General features: G+C 53.9%; 3 protein-coding genes across 3 annotated transcripts; all 3 read left to right on the forward strand.

The window, feature by feature from the left end:
* Positions 1-1,304: 1,304 nt before the first annotated feature.
* VOLCADRAFT_88832 (uncharacterized protein) lies at positions 1,305-2,214 on the forward strand (the record flags this gene model as incomplete). Its single annotated transcript, XM_002948410.1, has 2 exons — positions 1,305-1,562; positions 1,831-2,214. The coding sequence occupies 2 exons, from the start codon at positions 1,305-1,307 to the stop codon at positions 2,212-2,214; spliced, it is 642 nt and encodes a 213-aa protein (XP_002948456.1).
* Positions 2,215-2,498: 284 nt separating this feature from the next.
* VOLCADRAFT_88833 (uncharacterized protein) lies at positions 2,499-8,500 on the forward strand (the record flags this gene model as incomplete). The annotated part of the gene is made up of 6 exons (XM_002948411.1): positions 2,499-2,534; positions 2,999-3,400; positions 4,566-4,991; positions 5,340-5,466; positions 5,762-6,758; positions 7,366-8,500. The coding sequence occupies 6 exons, from the start codon at positions 2,499-2,501 to the stop codon at positions 8,498-8,500; spliced, it is 3,123 nt and encodes a 1,040-aa protein (XP_002948457.1).
* Positions 8,501-13,681: 5,181 nt separating this feature from the next.
* On the forward strand, positions 13,682-20,138 carry VOLCADRAFT_73781 (uncharacterized protein). Its single transcript, XM_002948412.1, has 13 exons — positions 13,682-13,843; positions 13,913-14,025; positions 14,105-14,137; positions 14,220-14,349; positions 14,452-14,537; positions 14,847-14,922; positions 16,240-16,385; positions 16,977-17,145; positions 17,447-17,512; positions 17,805-17,926; positions 18,304-18,537; positions 18,827-18,980; positions 19,180-20,138. The coding sequence occupies exons 1-13, from the start codon at positions 13,813-13,815 to the stop codon at positions 19,278-19,280; spliced, it is 1,461 nt and encodes a 486-aa protein (XP_002948458.1). The 5' UTR covers positions 13,682-13,812; the 3' UTR covers positions 19,281-20,138.
* The last annotated feature ends 670 nt before the right edge of the window (positions 20,139-20,808 follow it).

Genomic DNA, 20,808 nt, shown 5'->3' on the forward strand with positions numbered 1-20,808 from the left:
TTCGGCTTCAGCGTTCGACACCCAGGTCCGTTCGGTTCTCTGTTATGGTGCTGAGGTCTGGGGTCCTGATAGGATTGTCTCCGTTCTGCGGCTAGGTAAAGGTGTTTTACCCGCTGGTAAGTCATATTTTGATTTGGCTTTGGAAGATGGTATGGTCCAGGTCCAGCGTGACTTCTGTTTACGTTGTGCTGGGCTCAAGCAGGTACCTTACAAGCTGTTGTACAGGGAGCTGTCTCAGTTGCCTTTGCAGTACTTTTGGTTACGCCTTGCGTTGTGTTTCTGGAATAAGATAGTCAAGTCCCGTGGGTCGGTCTATCATGACGTGTTAGTAGATGATCTCCGTCTGGCTCTTCTGTCTGATCTCAAAGTGGATTGCTGGTCGTCTAAAGTGCTCATCATTTTGCGTTGGTTGGGCCATGAGTGGCCGGCGTGTGACTCCGTTTCTCAGAAGGTAGATGTATACTCGTCTCAGTTGATTCGAGTGGGTGAGGTTCTGGAGAGGTTATCTGCGTTCCTTTTAAGTGACTGGGATCAGTTCAGCCAAGGGGGTGATCCGCGTGTGTTCCAAGGTAAAGGGGTTTCGCTTTGCAGGTATCATAACTGGATGGGCTCCCCTTCACCAGCAAGAGAGGGCTCCGATCCCACAGGCTATTTGCGTGTTTATTTGCCGGTCAACCAGTTGCGTATGGTTGCCAAATTCCGTCTTTGTTGTTGGCCTTTGGAGGTCAACAAAGGACACCATAGGCCGAGAGAGTGCCGTACGTGTCAGGTCTGTACGTCGGGTAAGGTTGAGGATGAATATCATGTGCTCATGGAGTGTGAGGCGTATACTGAGTTGCGTAATAGGTTTCTGATTAACGTTGAAGATACTGATATGCGCAAGGTATTTCTTAATACCAATCCGAGGAAAATCGCTACTTTCCTTACTGAGGTTTTTGATGAGCGTCAACAGCGTGCTCTGGAGCCTCACGGCTCGTGAGGGCACCCGCCGCGTCGGCGGCGGAAATACTGTAACCACAATGACAATGACAATTCGGCTTTTCTACGCAGCCCCCTTCTTTTGTGGAGACAGACTTGTGTTATCGTAACCCGAAAACGACAACTACGATTGCTTGCGGGGACGTGAAAATATCTTTCTTTGGGAAACTAATTATTCCACCGTCGTTCACCATTTGTAAAGTAGAGGAAAGTGCAGGGAAAACGGCATGTAGGACCCTGGGGTCGCAGGCACACCGGAGCATTTCGCTGTGGCGTTTTTAGTTTTCGACGTCTTACCTTGCTTCAACCTTGTTTATTAGCCAAGGATGCCAAGCGGGCTGCGTCGGAGGACGCCGCGGGATGGCGGGGCGCTCGGTGGTGCCAACGTTGGTGAGGGGCCGCCAGGCGGCAACCTCGTCAAGCGCGGCTCAAGTGGAATGCTGGATAGCAAGAAGACAGAAGTACAAGAAGAAGATCGTGGCAGTACATCCTACAAAGCGAGCACCAAAGAGGATGTGAAGTCCAGCAGCACACTTTCTTCGTTAAATCACGAGGATCGCTTCCGCAATTGGTTTAAGCAACAGGTCAGAGCAGTCGAAGGGTCAGCTCTAGCTTTAACCCCCTTCTATAATTTCAGCCCCTCCTGCGGAAGGATGGGAAACCTTTGCGGCTAGGATTTTTAGCGCGCTTTCGCGAAAGTGTCGAAGTATTTCGACATTTTTCCACACTAGTTACCGTGCGGAAATTCCATGTCTGTCTCCTTCATTTTCCTTCCGTTTTTTATGTTGTCCTACAAAAAGCTTTAAAGTCTCTAGCGGTCCACGCTTACATATCTTTTGTTACCTATTTCAGGTAGCGGTTTTTGACTTCGTTTCCTGGGTGGGTGAGCTCCTCCTATTGGCGCTGCCAACCCTGGCGCACAACCTCGGGCATGTTTCGGGCTGCAACCCATCATCATCAGCAGCAGGTGTTGGACAGGACCGCAGAGCGACCTGCCCAGCCGGATGTGAGCCAACTTTTGTGGCGGATGCAGAGGCGCTCGCGAGTTTCCCTTGCGATGGCTCCACCTTCGCGAAGCTGCTGCACACAATAAGGCAAGACCGGAGTTTTAACCACTTCCAAGTGTTGCTGATGTGTGGGACAGGGTGGCGGCCATATCTTCACCCGTGGTCTCCTTCCGGCAGACCCTCTGCCTTCCCCGCGGTATTTCGGGGCACCCTCATCCAGTCACCCTAGTCAACTTCTCAGTGGATCACGCAGGTTCCCCGCACCCACCACCAGCATCCATGTTGCTATTTATTTGTCTTATAATAAAAAATACTTGGGCTTTTTTATACTTACGCGCACCGGCCCTGCTCGGTGTTGTACGTGATCAGCTATACATTCTGGATGTCAACGTCGCCATCCCGTCATAACGTCATAATGTATGTGTGTGTGGGCGGGCGCATTAATGTCTCAGGTGGTTTCGGGGCCACGTCGTACACGCGGCAAACCGACGCGACTTCAGCGTGCTGGCTTACATGGCAGCGTTGTTGGCCGTCGTACTGCTGACGATGGTAAGGTATTTTGTTTTGAAAAGGCATTCGAGCCACAGCGATCCGAAATTTCCCCAAAGGACTCGCATCTATACACACAAAAACAATACGAACGGCATTGCTCAACCTGAACCTAAAAAGCGTTCGGTTGGGTCGTGTGCTTTGTGCAGCCCCATTTGCGACGCGGTGGCTTCTCCCCGAAATCATCTCCAACCCGATCAATACTGCAAATTGCCGGGGACCCACAAACGATTTAAAGATACTGTGCCGTACCGAGTGCTGATGCTGCTGATGCTGCTGGGCCACAGTTGGGCGGGAGAAGCATCTGCAAAGAGTTAATTTAAAGTAATTTTTAAACTTGCACAATTTTTATCTGCACGATGCGAATTGATTTCTACTCTTCCGGTCGCTGAAGCAACGCCTAACCAACCAACTAACCAATCAACCAACCAACTCCCACTGTGATGCATCCCACTCACTCACAGATGTCGCCAAGAACATATCTGCGGAACCGAAATTCTTTCATACTCAGCATCCGTCTGGCCATGGCGTTAGGGAACACGCTAGCAGCGGGGATCGCGCCGTACAACTGCCTAATGGGAACCACCGCGCCGTACTACATCCCACGGCACGTCACCACCCTGGCCGGCGACAAGGTTGGATTCGGGGGGATATCGGCGGCGGCGCCGCCACCGCTGGGCGGCGGTTATGATGATGTGCCGTACTGTCGCAGCGGCGACGACGGCGACGGTGGGTGCGCTCGGTTAGGCGGCGGCGGCGGCGGTGGTTTGTGGATGTCTGCCGCTGGGATGTCGCTGACTGCCGTACGGATGATGGTCAATACCGGGCTGTTGTACGTGGCCCTCAAGGCCGTCATCTGGGGACGGGTAAGCAGGCAGTGTACGGTGTGTACGACATGGTCGATTGCCGTATACTTTATTTGGGTTTTTAGGGTTTTAGGGTTCAGGTTGCAGTCTCTTGTCTGTACGCAGGTACTGTTGCCGTACCAACTACTGTACGGTTTTATAGAGTGGCTTAACGGAGTTTTGGTTGGCTACATAGTCGCACGACGTTTGTATGGCTCCCGTACAGCCGCGGCCGCGCTGGATCCAGTCCTGCTACTGCTACAGCTTTTGTCGTACTATGTCGTACCATGCCTGCTGGTCTGGCAGTTGGAGTCGGCTCAACGGTCAACCTTTCGGTGGGTGCGTGGGTGGGATGATGATTTGGTTCTTTGATGTTTTGTTAACCGGACCGCAACTCCCCGGGGTGGGGGTGGGGGTGGGGGGGTGGGGTGGGGTGGGGTGGGGGGTGGGGGGTTCGGGGATGGGGTGGGGGCAGTGCGCGCTAATAGGGGCAGCAGCGGCTTAAATCATATGAGGATACGATTCCCGCACACGGGTTACCGTTGTTAAGCTTTTGGTGTTAAAGTGATGGAAACGGCGAAACAGGCAATCCAGGCAACACATGCGTTTGTATTTGTCTCTCTTTTCTATCTTAAAAAAAATATATATATATATGTATATATGTATATAAATATATAGGAATATATAAGATGTATATAAATTATATTTATATAATATATAATACTATTTATATTATATATTCCTCCTTCCGAGACGCTTCCCTTTCGAAACCAAGAGGGATCATGCGCCCCGGTCCTTGGCGTTTTACATTCATCATCATGCTTTGAATTGTTACGGTCGCCGCACTTCAAGAACGCCTTTTGGTCAGTTCTACGTCTGGTACACTCTTGCCCTGGCAGCAGCTTCACTCGTTCGTGGTTCGTTTCCCCCCCTACTTTCCTTCTTTTACCACCTCCCGTATCACATATAAATATGTAGCAGGTCTTTGGAGGCGAGGAGGTCGGTTCTTGGGGCGGAGGCGACGGACCTAGCTCGCAGTAGTGGCGACGGCGGCTGCTCCGCAATCCTCAATACCGGCAGTGGCGGCAGATACGGTGGCGGCGGCGGCGGCGACGCAGCGGCGGCGGCGGCGGCGGCGGGTCCCCTTCTTCTCCCCTATGTTGCGATGCACCACTCTCGGCGTGAGGAACGCATGTACGACTACGACTACGACACAACATCGAAGGCAGGGGCTTCGGTCTGGACGGCGGCGGCTTCACGCGCCGCAAGCGGGGGTCGGCGCCGGGACGGTGCTAGCGTCGCTCTCGCTGACCCGCAGGCGGCGGCGCAGCTGTCGACTCCGCGCGGTGCTAGTACGGCATTACTGATGTCGACGCCGCCGCCGCCGCCGGCACCGCCAGCAGGCAATCATGACGGTAGGTTTCGCATTTTGCCGTCATCGTCATTGTCGCATTCCGGTGGCGGCGCCGCCACGGTGGCGGCGGCAGCAGCGGTGTATCCGCCGCGGCGTCGGGTGGATGCGCTGTACGGCGGTGCCGTACATCGCCGTGCTATCTCGGGACGTACGTTAGGCTATCGACCTGTGGTCACGTCGTACTACCTGAGCGTGAAGGTGAGAGATATGTGCGAAGTTAATTTTAAGGTTTCGGAGGTTTCGGAGCGGCTTGTTTTTGTTTTAGTCTCCGACGCAAGTGTGTCGATATTGCGTTGCCCACAGTTTCTATCCCCAGTGCGAGTTTGATGAAGTGACAAAGTGTTTTGGCAGACTATTTATGGCAATTTGTGAGGAGTGAGGGGAAAGTGCTGTTTCTGTTTCTGTACGGGGAATGGAAGGACCTGATGTGAGCCTGCATTTGTTACTGTTTAGTCACGTGCACGTACACGAAACACGGCACGACACGTTATCACAAGTCCAAAACCCCTTCCCTTTCTCTCTCTTATAACACACACACACACACAGAGTAGCTCGCTGATGTGCCGTACAGCGCTTTTGCCTAGTGTCCCTGTTCGAATGCATACATACATATTGCGTTATGGAGTGAGGGAATTGAAACAACGGCTGCGGCCGCTTGTCGGCTTGCTGGCAGGTGGTGTCCCGTTTGCTGATGGCCCTGCAGGCTATCCTCTCTTGTCGACCACCGCACGGGGATGTTCTGCTTGCTACACATCTGAACACATCTGGACTTATCATTGCGGAATTTCCCGTGCTGGATGAAGATAACTGAATATAATTTATTTGTTTGGGGAATATCTATTCTATGGTATTAATTTAGGGTTTATGTAATTATTTTTATGGCTATAAATTATTAAATAAATTATTTATTTAGGGATTATATTTAGGAATTTGTCGCTTCGTCTTCCTGCAGCTCCACGGCCATGCAGACCTAGATCGTCGAGTTGGTGACAGTGATGATGGCGATGGCGACGGCAACTCAGATGACCGCTTTGTTGAAGCAGCGTTACGGTTGCGTCGCTGCGTTGCCGACGCCACCGTGGCGGCGGCGGCGGCGGCGATGTCCTCTGGCCGCCGCCGCCGTATCCTTGACCGCGACAAATATAATGACGACACCGCCACCGCGAAGTGTAACGCCGCCGCCGCCGCCGCCGCCGCCGCCCATCGTGTTGCTGCCGACAACATCGATGCCGCCGCTGCTATGTCGTACACGACGCATGCATCACCGATGTCGTCCCGGTCGCCGGCCGCTGCTGCCATCGCCACACCGTCGTACAGCTGCCTGAGCAGTACGGCTGTCGTACGCGGCTGTGTGCACCTGTTAGGTGTGGTGACCAGCCTGTTTGGCTTCGCCACTACCGCTACCAGAGGCAACGGCGCCGCCGCCGCCGCCGCCACCGCTGCTGCTGTTTCCGCCAAAAGTCCTGTTGGCGGCATGGCTCTGCCGTACCATTTGGAGTTGCGCGGCTTGGAAAATTTGGAAGAAGCAAGTGAACTGCTGAGCCAGGCGTTACTGGAGGCTGGTGATGATGGCGACAGCCCCGATAGGGGCCGGTATGATGTCGTACACTCCCCCCGCAATATGACATTTACGTTGTCGCCCGTGGCGGTGGCGGCCCCAGCGGAGCGCGGTACGGAGATTGAGGTGGAGCTGCACAGATGGGACCTTCTGTACGACATGTACGGCGGCCGCGGTGGCGGCGGCGGCGGCGGCGTAATGCCTGACACCGGTTGTGGTGGCAGCGGTGGTGATGTAGCTTCTCAAGCCGCACGGCACGTCCGTGTCATCGTTGTTGACACTGATGGAGATGCCGTACTGATGGACGAGCATGTAGATTTTGAGCCGTACATGTCGTACTTGAAAAAGCGTTTGGACGAGAGCACCGAGGCGGCTCGGTGCGAGCTGTCGTGTAGCAGCAGTGTCAGGTAGGGGTGCTTCATGGGGGTTGAACTTACGCTGGGTGAACAATATGTTATTGTTATAATTATTTTTGGGCGAGGCCCCGGGCGCGAAGTGCCATTCGGAGGCCCGAGCCCCCCGGGCTCACTGCTGTCAGTCAGTCAGTCAGTTAGTCAGTCAGTCAGTCAGTCAGTCAGTCACTGGCTTACATATCTCGCCCCGCAAAAAATAGCGTTTGAATGCTATATGAAATGCCAAAGGAGACATTCCAGGTAAATCGGAGCGACACAAAGATAGCTTTCCTGTCAGTGGCTGCACCGGGGCCGAGCCCCTTTTCGGCTTTGAAAAGCTGCCCCCTAGTCCCGTTTGTTGGTTGGCTGCGGTGGATAAAATGGTTGAACATTGCATGTTTGCAGCATCCTTAACCAGGATCTGGACCACAGCCGCAGTAGTGATAATAAAATTAAAATTTTCATAAAAACATTGAAATTGTTTTTGCTCTTGCTGTGTTGATTAACCCGTAATTAACTTCTTTTTTCGGAACAAACTTCTCCCCCAATAGTAACGTCCTCCCACATTTTAGCCTTTTACGCCTTTCTATTTTCTGAACTTGAACCTCGATGCTGTATGCAGGCTGCGTCTTCCTGCGCCGACGCAACCGGGGATGTCGTACATCCACATTCTACCATCATCGATGTCGGCGTCGCCGTCCCTGCAAGCGCTCCCGTACACCACTGCCGCCGCCGCCGCCACCGCAGGTGACGGCCTGGCGACGGAATGCAGCCTGTCCGGCCGTACACCACCAACGGCGGGGTCGTATGGCCCGCTGGCGACGCTGCCGTTGCTCGTGATGCCGACGGCGGCGGCAGCAGCGGAGATGCGCACGCTGTACGACACTATGGTCGATGATCTTCTGGATCTACCGGTGACGGAGGCGGGAGATGACGTCGCCGCCGCCGCTGTGGAAGATGCCGCGGCTGCTGCAGTTTCCTACAGGTCTGATTTGTATTGCGAAGGCGGCGGCGGTGGAGGCAGCGGCGGTGGAGGCGGCGGCATGCCTACACCGGCACATGTTACAGCGTTTCATCAACATTTCGTTCCTTTCGCCAGTGACGTTGCCTACCTCACTTCGTGGCTTCAGAAGAAGGTCATTAACAACAATGCGCTAAGGATTGTCGACACAGACGGCGGCAATGACGGTAAGTACGGCACTGAGGGCAGTCCCCGTACTGGGCCGGCGGCGGCAAGCGGCAGCAAGTACGGCACCGAGGGCGATTTCAGTGCCACACTGGCAGCTGGCGCGATTGCTACGGAGTCGGAGTCGGAACTGCAGGCCATCGTACAGCTGGCGGCGTCCGTACTGTCGTACATGGAGAATTGCGGCCTACATGCCAGCATGCGGGACTTGAAGGCGACGTTGGCGACGCTGTGGCCGTACGGCATCGAGACTGCCTCCGCCGCCGCCGTCGCCACGGGCAGCGACACAACGTCGGCGCTGTTCGTACCCTCGGTATCCAACGTGGCGGCCGCCACCGGCGCTGACGACGCTGCTGACACAGCTGTACGGCACTACTCGGTATCTTGCCCCTGTCCTGCGATGGAGGGCGGTGGCGGTGGTGGCGGCGATGGCGGCGGTGGTGGTGGTGGTGGTGGCCGTGGGGATGGTCCACAGGATATGGCCGTCTCAAAAAGATCTTTCCACTTTCCACTGGTACGTGATGCTGGCACGGACGAGGTGCCGGCACAGGCATGTTGTCAGGATCATTAGCCATCCACACAAGCGTATTCATGTTCCCAATCAGCAGTCGTAGCTCGGCCTGTCGTGTTGCATGTGGTTTTGGAGTAAATTTTGTGGAATTTGGTAAAAAGGAATTAGTGCCGCTTTAGAATGTGCGGAACCTTTAAAGTGCACAGGGGGAATTTTGCTTAAGAAGGAAAGGGAAGGGAAGGGACGGCTGAGAGTGAAGGCGCCGCCGTGTTCTGTCGTACTGTCGTACGTACTGTTAGGTAACGGAAATGTTGCACGGGGCTCAAGAGCTATGTTGCCTGCTCGCTTAGCCTGCTGCTGCTGCTGCTGCTGCTGCTGTTGCGCACAATGTCCGTGCACAAGTTTTTGAGTTTTTGAGTGGCCAGCGGCTGAGAACAATGCATGAGGACTTTCTGGACAGGTGTGTTCACCAGGGTTTTCCTATCGATGGCACCAACAGCGGGCGGGGATGGGAAGAAGAAGGCTGCTAGCTACCTGTCCGAATGGATGTACGAATGTATGCTCGTACTGTACGGCAGCGTCCGTCTTCCCTAAGTGAGACAACCACCTGCGTGCATGACTGCTGCAAGATTTTCACGAAATTTAAATAATGGACTGGATTTAGTTTTGGATCTTATAGCTGTTAAAGAGACTTCTCAAAGAGTGATGTGACGAGTGATGTGAGCTTTTGAAAACGGCGGCAGGCATACCGATTGGAGTCGTTGATCAAATTCGTTGGGGAGATGATTCGTTGCGGAGGGTGTCAAAAGGAGTAAAAGAGCGACCCCATGTGCGTGTGCGGGACGCGGCGTTGATATGATTTCTGTTTTTGAGGAGAAATTCTCAAATATAATTAATTATGTTTCAAGTATGGTTTATGGAGCGCCGATTCAAAGCTTGATCGGTCGCCATATCGGCAGGCGGAATAAATGTTGTATTATTTTATGTTCACGCAGGTTAATTTCGGGCGAGCAATCCATTTAAAAAATGCTGTGCTGCTGAAGACTTATGGAAGGGAAGGACGCGAGGTGTACTGTCCCGCTTGCTAGCTAGCTTCTAAATTGTCTAGGTGTGGAATGTTTCGGAGTGTTTTTTTAATATTCCGAAAAATTAATGTTTTTTTGGCTTTTGATGAATTGTTGCGGCTTTATGCCGAAACCTTTGGACAGATAGATTTAAATAAATAATTGTCTGATGTGTGGATCGAAAATAACGTTTATAAAATGGAATAAAATTTGATAGCCACAGAGAGGCTGCTGGGCAAGATCGCGCGTGTCTTGAATATGTAATAAATAATGTGTGTACCGAATCTGGAGCAGCAACAGATCTGTAGGGGAGCAGGCCATGTTCTTTGTTGATGGGGTTCTTTGTTCGTTGTTGGTGGGATGGGGTGTTATACTGTGGGGGACAAAGCTCGTCCCAAGAAAGGACGACGAGCACCGTGGAGGGCCCTGACCGGACCGGGGGCCGAAACACAGCGCAGAAGGGGCGCGGCCACGCGGCTACGTCTTTGTTGCATTTTTAGTTCAGCACTCCGCCGTGCTGCGTCAGCTGCGTCGGATTGGATGGGGCATCAGCAACTCGCTGATGCCAAAAGGAAAAAATATATTCGAGGTAATAACGTGGCTGTTATCTTTTTTTTTAAACCTTTTCGCTGTAGTTCTGTATGTGGGTTTGTCGCTCTGTACCGCAGGGATTAGTTTGAGTGTGCACACTCGAAACACGAGCGCGTGTGCACGCCTGCGCCTACTTCTAACAATGCGTGGAAGAGAAGAGTAACAAAGGAGTGCGAGCACGTGTACATGTTTTCTTCCAATCTTATGGCCAACTGTACTTTGCATGCGGCTCAATAGAGGTACTTTCGTTGCCCTATCTGTAGTATCGTCGTTTAGCTTGCTGGGCGACAGCAGGTTGGAAAGATATTGGCTTGGAGAGGTTTACGGACAGTAGAGAAGTACGAAAGGTACGGAAGGTACGAACTAGTTGCAGTATCAATTTGCAAAATTAGTTGGCAAAATTAAGGTTTTATTAATAATTGTTGATGTACCTTCAGGATATTATATACATCATCTTCTAGAAAGTCCACGTAGCTGATCTAGTGTATATCCATAGCTATGGAAAGGTCCAGGGACCACTTACCATACGGCACCCCGAGACCTATACATTTCATTGCAGGTTATAAAATGTTGTAAAGGTATAATTTCAAATCAGTTAACGCTACATTGGTAAGCAGAGACCGGAGGCAAGCAACACACACACACACACACACGCCACTAGCTTGCATTCAAATTCAAACCCTGAGATCAGTTTATTGATTGCTGACATATCAGGGGTGCTAGCAGTGATATGTTCGTCTGTCGTTAACTAACTTGCACCCATGCTGAACGAGTCGATGTAATCCGTGTCAGCGAAGCAAACGTACTTCAAATAAGTTATAAAATGGATCTGTGAGAAGGGTTCAGCTCCCTTGGCATCTCCCTCAGTACTCTTTGCATGCTGGTGTTATAGAATCTGCAAATCCGTGAAAACAAAAAGAAGCGGCCCGAACCCAGCCCCAACCCGGCTCCCGCGGGCTAAGGCTCCGTACATTGAAGAAACGCGGTTACGCCTTACACCCCTCAATGGCCTGATGCCGTAGACATACAACAAGAGGTTGCAGCAGCTGGTTCGGCGCCCAGCAGCCAAGCATCGGTGGTTCTATCCTTCTGGAACTGTATGGCTGCCCCCACCCACTACCCCACCCGCCTCCTACGCCTCTTGTGCTCCGTACGGCGCACGGACGCATCCCCGCCTTGCGCCCCTCACATGCCTGATGCCCAAGACATATAAGAAGAGACTGCAGCTGGACCTGTGCTGAAATCGTGGTCCCTGTCATGTGGCCGGCTGGGTCCTGCTTTCACCCAGAGTTTTGAGTTGATGAAGGGCCCATCCCGGTTATGTTTATTGGGGTGGCTTTGGAATGCGCCCAATGGGCTTCATTTAGATTTACTACCGTGGTTGCGGTGGTCTAGGTGGTCCCTCCATCCAGTTGGGGGTTGCCGTGGGGCTGGAGCTGGTGGGCTGTCAGGCTGCGGTCTCGCATGTGGGTGATCTGCTACCTTTCCACCGTCTTTTGTAGAGCCGTACTGTGTACCAGCTACTACACAACCTTTCCACCGTCTTCTCTATGTCAGGTGCGCAGGCGCAACGGTGCTTTGGAGTTTCACAAAGCCGCAGGATGAATTAAAGCTCTTAAGCAAAATCCAATAGTTCTGGGGGCGAAATTCCACATGGCCTACGGCACCCAGCATGCCACATGGCTTATCGGTCCTCGGTTGCCCCCATGTGTCCCATGGTTTAACTCTGCTTACGGCGCCCAGCACGTCAATAAGAAACCACATACGCAATCCGGACTTTACGACTGCAAGTGGCGGCCAATCAGATTTGTCGTACCACATGAGAAACCCTAAGTTAACAGTTCCGAACTAGTTTGTAGCTACGGTTATCATGGTACAGGGCTCAACACATGCACCAAAGAAAACCACTATCAGGGGTACCTGATGATGGTTTTTTACCTGCTATTGTAGAAGAATGTATGTTCAACTGAGGAAAAGTGCACGAAAAAATTGCGGTTGGTGTCGTACAACTGACTGCATGTATTCAAGGCTGCGCTCGACAGCCAACCAGAGGTCGGCAAATCGGTTTCTAAGGCTGCGAGAGGGCATAATTCCGATCAGTAAACCTAAAAAACCTTCAAAATCAAAACACAGAGTTCAGCGCGCGGCCCTACGCCCGTATCACCGCCGATCACCCAGTCGCCACAAGGAATGCACACAAAATACGACAGCGTACGACAGTGTACCACAAGGTTAGGACAGCAACAAGGGACAGCACATCGTCTCCGCCGCAGTGGTAATAGTTGTATCAGGAGCGCGGCAAGGGAAGCAATAGCGGGCAGCAAATCACGTCTTTTGGTCAAATTTTGGCCAGTAGGGAGCCGCAGCCTTACGGGGCCTTAAGCCGAACTTCGGCTGCGGGTACTGTAGTACGGACCCGCAGTGCCCGCCTTATTCGCCGACCTCTGCAGCCAGCCTTTAGCGACCGTTGTTCGTTGTACCTATTTCGGTTGCCCTGGGTCGTTGCCGCCGGTATCGTTAGCGCTGATCTTGAGTGCCGGGATTCCAAGTTGCCCCAGTTCTGCCGCTGTTCCTTGCTCCCCGCCCCTTTCCCGCCCCTTTCCCGCCCCTCCCTCTTGGCTCGCTCCCTGGGGGGCACTGGGGCCCACCCAGACTCTGCAGTTTGACGTGGACTGAGGCGCTGGGTGGCACTGGGTGGGCCCCACCCAGAGAGCGCAGCGTAGAGGAACCTCCCCCTCAGCCCATGCATGTCAAACTACAGCGCAAAAAGCCCGTAGCGCAAAAAATTCCCTAAGCTCTTTCAAATCCTGTAAGAGTCGCTTATAATCGCCAACATGTTTCTGTCCGTCATGGTTTGACCTCCACTCCGCAGGCGCCGTTGCGCTTTCGTGAGGACCAAAACGGCGTTTGACGAGGGAGGGGGGTACGTTTGAGCGTTCGGAAATGCTGCTGGCTTTCCCTTCCCCTCGGGTCAGAGGTCCCTCTCTGGGGGAGTAGCCGACAGCTGCACGCAAGCAAACAGGACCAAACTATGGGCTCTTAACAGTATTTGGTACGGTACGCTATATGCATCGGAATTCCTTTTCCATGGTTCCATTGCAACAAGTGTCATTCGTGCATGAACCGATGATAAGGCGCCGTGTGTAATTTGTATGCGATGCGCTTGCTGCCAGTGTGCAAAGCCTCGATATTGGCTTGGCAGAAATACAACAATCATTACGGCGATTTGTCATGAGGTTTCGTTCGCATGAAATGCTATTGACCCCTATGGGTACATGGCCCGGGGGTCGCCCCCAGTTTTAGATCTCTCCAGACGAGATAAGTGTCCACAGCCTAAACCAGCGTCTGTAGCCGAAATCAGGTAATATGTGGAGAGCCATTTGTGTCAAAACTTTCATAGCACTGCCTTTCGCCATCAGAGGCCCCTTTTACCTAAATTCAAAACTGTGACTGCAGTACTATAATGTCGAAACAATATACGAGGTTAATTTTACCTATAACGGTGGGTTGCTCCCGTCTTCCTTTCGAGCCGTACGAAACGGTGACGGCTAAGTAGAAGTTGACCCCAGAATTAGTGAAATGCGTAGTGCAATTCGGGTCTTAGATTAGCTATTTTCTTTGATTTACAGGACTGGGTCCCGGCCTTCTAGCTGGGAAGCTGTGTCGGCGCAGAGAAGTTCCTTCATACCTTTGACGTAGGCTCTGAAAACGCCGAACATGTCGATGTTGAAACAGAGGCTTGAAAGCGGTAGGGATCCGCCTTCTTTTTGTCTTTTCTCATAACATTCTGGTTAACGGACGCACGTTGAAAACGCAGCGCGGGGCTCTTCCCTTCGTTGCCCCTTCGTGCGGAGTGCTCCAAATGGTCGCGTACGTCTTCAATGGAAGACGGGATCGCAGGCCGTTCAGCGCTCGCGGGCTGACGTGCGGGTAAGCGATGCTGATGGCCCCTTGGTCATGACACGACAGGGTGACCCAATTATTCACAATCAGCTATTGCTTTTCTCAGGTACGAGTTGCCGAGGCCACCACACCTAACCTGGTAAGTATGTCCCCCCCCGTGTCATGTGGCGACGGGAAGGTTGCGCATGGATGGCAAGTTAGCCCGAGCTGTCTCTACGCAGAGGACGGGTGACGTGTACGTGGTTGAGCCCAAGCCCCTGGAGGAGGGCGTGGAGAAGCACATCATCTCCATCTTTGTCGCGGATGAGCCAGGTCTTATCAACCGTGTCGCGGGCGTCTTTGCTCGGCGAGGTAAGCCCCCTCGCCGCTACATCAGTTTGCTGCCTGCCTGCCCCCCCTGATCAGACGCCTGACGCCTATCACCCAATCACCACCACCCAATCACCACCACAGGTGCCAATATCGAGTCCCTGGCTGTGGGCCTTACCGTCGATAAGGCCCTCTTCACCGTCGTCGTCGCCGGCAAGGCTGCCACCGTGGTACGGCATTCATGAGGAGCCGTACATGCACGATGTACAGCTCTATTCCTTCTGTCCTTACCTTTTGTCTTAACCCGTCTTCACTCCTCCTCCTCCTCCTGCACCTCTTTTCCTCCCGAGGAACCTTTTCCCCTCGAGTCGTCGGGTTCTCCGTACTTCTTACCTCACCTCGCCCCATCTACCCCCTACTTCCCTTCCCATCGTCAGCGGTTCCCTTTCCTAACCCCCCGTACACCTCCCCCCCGACGCTGTTTCCATCCTGGACCCGCCTAACACCCCCAAATGGGTGCTTCTTGAACCCCCCCCAAGGCCAACCTCATCAAGCAGCTCTCCAAGCTGGTCAAGGTGCGCTACGTGGAGGACATCACCGCGACCAACAGGATAGGTGGGGGCTGGGGTCGGGGGGGAGGGGGGGGGCTGGGGTCGGGGGGGGGGAGGGGGAGGGGGGAGGGGGAGGGGGCGTGACGGGGCGGTGCAGGGCGTGACGAGGTCGCGGTAGGGCAGTATTGGCGGCTGTGTGAAGCTGTGTGTATCGGCGTGCAGAGGTACGCCGGTGGAGGGCGCTGGGTGAGTGATTCCGTTTCGATGATTTGGTTCCTGGGACTGGGACTGGGAGCGGGAGCGCCGTGATGGTGTGGTGGATTGACAAGATGTATGCTTTCCAGCTGCGGTGCTGAAACAGCACGGGGGGCAACAACAACAACAACAACAACAACAACACCAGCACCAGGAGTAACGAGGAGCCACCATGACGTGATGAGCCACTGTGTGTGGCCACTGTGGAACAGCAGCCACGGACAGCCGCTGGGGCAGCTGGGTGGCAACAAGACTGGGGACGGATCAGGACGCGGTCACGGAGCAACAGCGGCTTTTCGTTATAGGTAGTGTTGGCAGCAGCAGCAGCAACAACAGCAGCACCAGCACCAGCAGTATCTGCAGTAACAACTGTGGTCGGCACTTTGGCCCTGGTCACATGCCATTTGGCGCTTTGCGGCTCTTTTTTAATTTACTCTTTCCTTTCTGTCAGAAGCAGAGGGAGCCGCACGGGGCGGGGGGCCCCCCCTTGCCGGTTGAACCAGCGCGGGAAGGGGGCCGTGTGGCGGCTGCCTCTTGTCTCAACACCATCACCCACATTATACACACACAGCAGGCGCGATGACCCAGGCGCGGCGGTTGAAAAAGAGTACTAACCGTTCTGTGGCAGCTAGGTGCGCGGTAGTTAGATGTCGCAACTGATCGCCAGCGTCTTATTGTCAATTTTTCATCATCGGACATTTTTCCAGCCCAGCGGCGGACGGACTCCATTCGCCATTCGTACATTCGTACACTCCAATGGAGCTCCTCCGTAGCGCGTAGCCATGTATGTATGTAGTTGTCGCTGGGAGGGAGGGAGGCGTCGTAACTGCTGCAGGGCGAGCTGATGGCCTCGCCCTGAAAATCCGACATACGGCCGCCATCATCATCATCTTCATCATCATCATCATCTTCTTCATTTGGGTGATACGGACGTTTCCTTGCCGGTTCGGTAACTAGTAGCTACTTATCGTATCGCAGCTCCTCTCGCACGCGCAATCTTTCCCCTAACCTCCGTTACTCCCAATGGCCAATCCGTGAATCTGCGATGGCCCCAAATCGCTGTTGTATTGTTTGGTTGATCCATTTTGTGATGATTGTATTTTGTATATTAACCTTTTTTCCTCAGAGCGCGAGCTGCTGCTTCTGAAGCTGGGTGTTCAGCCTGGTCCCGCGCGCGCGGAGGTGCTGCAGCTGGCCCAGATCTTCCGGGCGCGAGTGGTGGATGTGAGCGACAACACCCTCAGTCTGAGCGTGACGGGAGACCCGGGCAAGGTGGGTCCGCACCCGGTTGCGGGCGGTGGGGCAGCGGGGTAGGGAGGGAGGAAGGGGAAGGGGGAGGGGAGGGAGGGTGCCGGGAGGGAGGCAGGAGTGGGGCAGTGGGGGAGGGAGGGGAGGGGAAAAACGAACCACGAACCACGAGCGAGTGAAGCTGCTGCCAAGGAAAGAGAAGCAGAACTGACCAGTAGGCGGTTTTGAAGCCAGGAGCCGAAGGAGGGAGGGTGCTGGGAGGGTGCTGGAAGGGAGGCCAGCCGAGAACAGATGGCAACAGAGGGTAGAGGGCACAGGGTAGGTGTGCATGTTCGTATCGTTTACACAACCTGCATGTATGTATAGCTATGTGTATGTACAGCTATGTGTATGTATAGCTATGTGTATGTATAGCTATGTGTATGTATAGCTATGTGTATGTACAGCTATGTGTATGTATAGCTATGTGTATGTACAGCTATGTGTATGTACAGCTATGTGTATGTATAGCTATGTGTATGTATAGCTATGTGTATGTACAGCAACGTCGAACGATCCTTCCCCCGTCCCGTCCCGCCGGGTGCCCGGGGGCCCAAACGCAAATCCCCCCCCCAGCTCACTGCTCTGCTCAAGGTGATGTCCAAGTTCGGGGTTGTGGAGCTGGCCCGCACCGGCCGCATCTGTCTGCGGCGAGGAGAGGACCTCCTGGAGCGGGGGACCAACCTGCCGGAGGAGGCGGAGGCAGCGGCACCGGCGGGACCCACGGGTCGGCGGCATCCAGTGGGTGAGTGGATGATGATCGGGTTGTGTGTAGGGTAAGGATGGGTGGTGGGGATGGGGGTTGGATGGGTGGGGTCACCCACTTATCCTTCACCGCCGCTTTCCCCTCCTTCCCTTCCCTTCCCTCCTCCTCTTCCCCTCCCTCCCCCCCCGTCACTCTCACTCGTTCGTGGTTCATCTTTCCCTCCTCCTCCCCCTCCCTCCCCCTCCCTCCCCCCCCTCTTCCCCCTCCTCCTCCCTCTTGCCCCACTACCGCAGCGCCTCCAAGTCCTCCGCCGTCGTTAAGGAGGTGGAGGTCGGGGGAGGTTCGGGGACCGACTCGGAGTCCGAGCGCACCGCGGATGTGTACGCCGTGGAGGAGGACGTCAGCGGTAAGCGAGGGAGAGGGAGAAGTAGGGAGAGGTAGGGACTGGCAAGAAACCCAGCCTCGACAGCAACGTACTCCCCGAATCACGGATCATGCTTTAATGTGCTTTCCGTTGCCCTGTTCTTCTCCCCCCCTCCCCCCCCCACCCACCCACCCACCCACCCACCCTCCCCACTTCCCCAATTTCCTTCTCCATCCCCCCTTGAGCCTTGTGTCTCTCAAACCCTCTTGAACTCCCCTCCCGCCCACTTGCTCGACTGTACGCACACCCACAAAACACACACGACTGTTGTCAGGTGTTTGGGATGCGGACAACGTGCTCGCTGCCACCTACGCGGCTAAGGGCGAGGTGCCCTCGGACTTTAAGTCCTACACCCTCAACATCGAGGTGCAGGACGTGCCGGGCGTGCTGAACCAGGTAAGAGTAGGGGTAGTTGAAAGGGCGGGAGGTGTGCGTGTTTGTTTGTGTGTTTGCGTTGTGTGTATGTGTCTTGTCTGCGTGTGGGGGGAAGGTGAGGTGGGGGCCCCGCCATAAATAAACAGGACCCTCTACCTACCTGTACTTGAGCGTTCTAGAACATTCCTGTAGCGATCTTCACATACTCACAATAAAACTACATACATACATACATACATACACACATACACACTCTCTTCCATGAGCTGTCTCATATCTGCCACTATTACCCCGCACCACCCATCACATTGTTCCACACGTACCCACCCACCCACCCACCAACCAACCAACCAACCACCAACCACCTCCCCCCCTGGCCCCCGTCCACCACATCGCAGGTGACCCAGGTATTCGCCCGCCGCGGTTACAACGTCCAGTCCCTGGTGGTCGGGCCTTCGGAGCGCGAGGGCATGTCCCGCATCGTGATGGTGGTGCCGGGTCGCGCCACCTCACCGGACGGCTCCTCCGGCATCTCCCCGCTGCTCAAGCAGCTCTCCAAGCTCGTGTTCGTGGAGACCATCACCGACCTCACGGATGTGCCGTACGTCAACCGGGAGCTGCTGCTGGTCAAGGTCTGTGCGTGTGTGTGTGTGTGTGTGTGTTTAGTAATTTGTGAGTGTGCTTTTTAATGTATGTGTGTGTGTGTTTTAAGATGTGCTTTTGGGGGAGCGGTATGGTTGGGGTAGGTTTCTTCTCCTCCCGCTTTTCTTTGACACCCAATTCGCGTACCGTACCGTCTCATCGTACCGCATCGTCCTCACTTTCTATTTCCTCCCCCCCGCGGCCCCCCTGGTTGGCCTCCCCTCACCAAAATCCGTGTCTGTCTGTCTGTCTGTCCACTCTACTCGTCTGTCGCTACAGGTCCGCTGCTCCGCCGCTCAGCGCGGTGAGCTCCGCGACCTGGCCGCCATCTTCCGCGGCTCCATCGTGGACGTGTCCGCCAACTGCCTCACCATTGAGGTGCTAGGCAAGGAGGATAAGATGAAGGCGTTCACGGAGCTGCTGCAGCCGTACGGTACGTACAGACGAATGTATGTATGTATATGTATGTATGTATGTATGTATGTATGTATGTGCACCTTCAACTGTCAACCGCCGCCACCACCCCCACACACAATCCCCCTGTTTCCCTTTCCCTGCGCCCACCTATTATTATCCCTGTCTGTCTTTCCTGGCTCACTCCTCCTCGCACCCCCGGGCTGATCCTTTCCTAGGGATTTTGGAGATTGCGCGCACGGGCCGTGTGGCCATGGCCCGCGACTCCGGAGTGAACTCCGAGTACCTGGAGCGCATGTCCATGGGCCGAGTCATGTGAAGTGTTTTGGAGGGGTGGGGTGGGGAATGAGTTGGGATTGTCTGAACGATGATGAGGATGGTGAGGATGGTGAGGAGGAGGAAGGGGAGGAGGAGGATAATCATTTTTGGGGGGGAAAGGAGGAGGAGAACAACGTAGTTTGTGAAAATGATTTGGATTAAGGACGGACCCTAGGCTCTTCGCACACTCCTTACACTCCTCGGCTTTCCAAAGGGGAACCCCTTCTTCTTCCCCTTTGGGGAACCAAAGGGGAACCGCGATGATGTGCGAGTCCGTTCTTGGTGTCTTCAGTCATCTGGCGACGAGAACGTCTGCGACCCACATGGGGAGACAAAACAAATCTTGTGTTTGTGTGCGCGCGCGTATATTTGCTTGCTTGTTTTCCTGATTATGTGTTTGTGTGACGATATAAGTTCCGCCTCATCAAGAGACACGGACCGCGTCTGTGTGTGTTTTGCACATGTGTGTATTGTGTGTTTTTCGTAAGTTGTCAGGCAGTGGTAGGTGGGCAGTGTAGGCAGTCGTACAGGAACAACGCTGAGGTAAAGCTCGCTTCAAGAGGGACTTGAAGAACCTTTCCAAGCAAGACCGTATTGAGGTTTGTCGGTTTGGATTCCTTTCGGCGCGGAAAGAGCTTTTCTGAGACCCTTAGATGCAGTCCAGGGCGCGGTATGCAACGGCTGACGGCCGGTCCCGCATGCCTGGATGCCTAAAGGAGTATGTTGTAGTATTTGGGGCAAAGAGGTGTTCACAGTCGAAATACAAACACGTCAAAGCGGTGCTTACGTCAAAGCGTTGATTGGTGTTTCACAAAGTAACTAGGCCCAGATAACATGTAATGTAATGTTACAGAGTGGGAGGCTTCTGGGCCGCTTTATCACATTGTCAGTTCTACGATTTATCATCTTATAGCACCGTCCACCACTACCACACTATACTTCGCCATACGAACTGTAAGTCCAAGGCGGCGGGTCCAGCCGTCTAGGACCCCTCCTCATCCATTCACCCGAACAACCGAAGAGACGGAGGGTTCGGCAATCGCCACCAATTTAGCGTGCGAATCTGGTCCATCAACTGCGACCTCAACTCCACATCTCAGCAGCTAGCCATAATCTCGCGCTCCCGACTAATTCGGGGGTCTCCCCAGGAATCGAACCCAGGACCTTAAACCGCGAATCGCAGTAGTGTCAACCCAGACCAGATAACATGTGATATTTTTGCGAAAAAAGATTTCCTTCCAACCTTGTGTCCGTCATTTGTTCTGTTGTGTAGGCCTGCTTAGGATTGATAGCGAAGATCTTCCGAAGTGGTGTTTTGTCAATGCCATGAAAAGCCTCTAGTAACTCTATTCGTAGCTGTACTGCTGATTCGGAACATGCCATGAACCTTTGGACAGGTTACGTACGGCAAACACTTCTACAGTACTACAGTAACGCAATTATCGCAGCATTGCTTGTTTCGTTTCCCAGTGGTCATTGACATGTTTTTCCTGCCGATATGTCGGTGGAGCTGGGGTACACATGCTGTA

This window comes from Volvox carteri, assembly GCF_000143455.1.
Source record: "Volvox carteri f. nagariensis unplaced genomic scaffold VOLCAscaffold_10, whole genome shotgun sequence".
NCBI classification, from domain to species: domain Eukaryota; kingdom Viridiplantae; phylum Chlorophyta; class Chlorophyceae; order Chlamydomonadales; family Volvocaceae; genus Volvox; species Volvox carteri.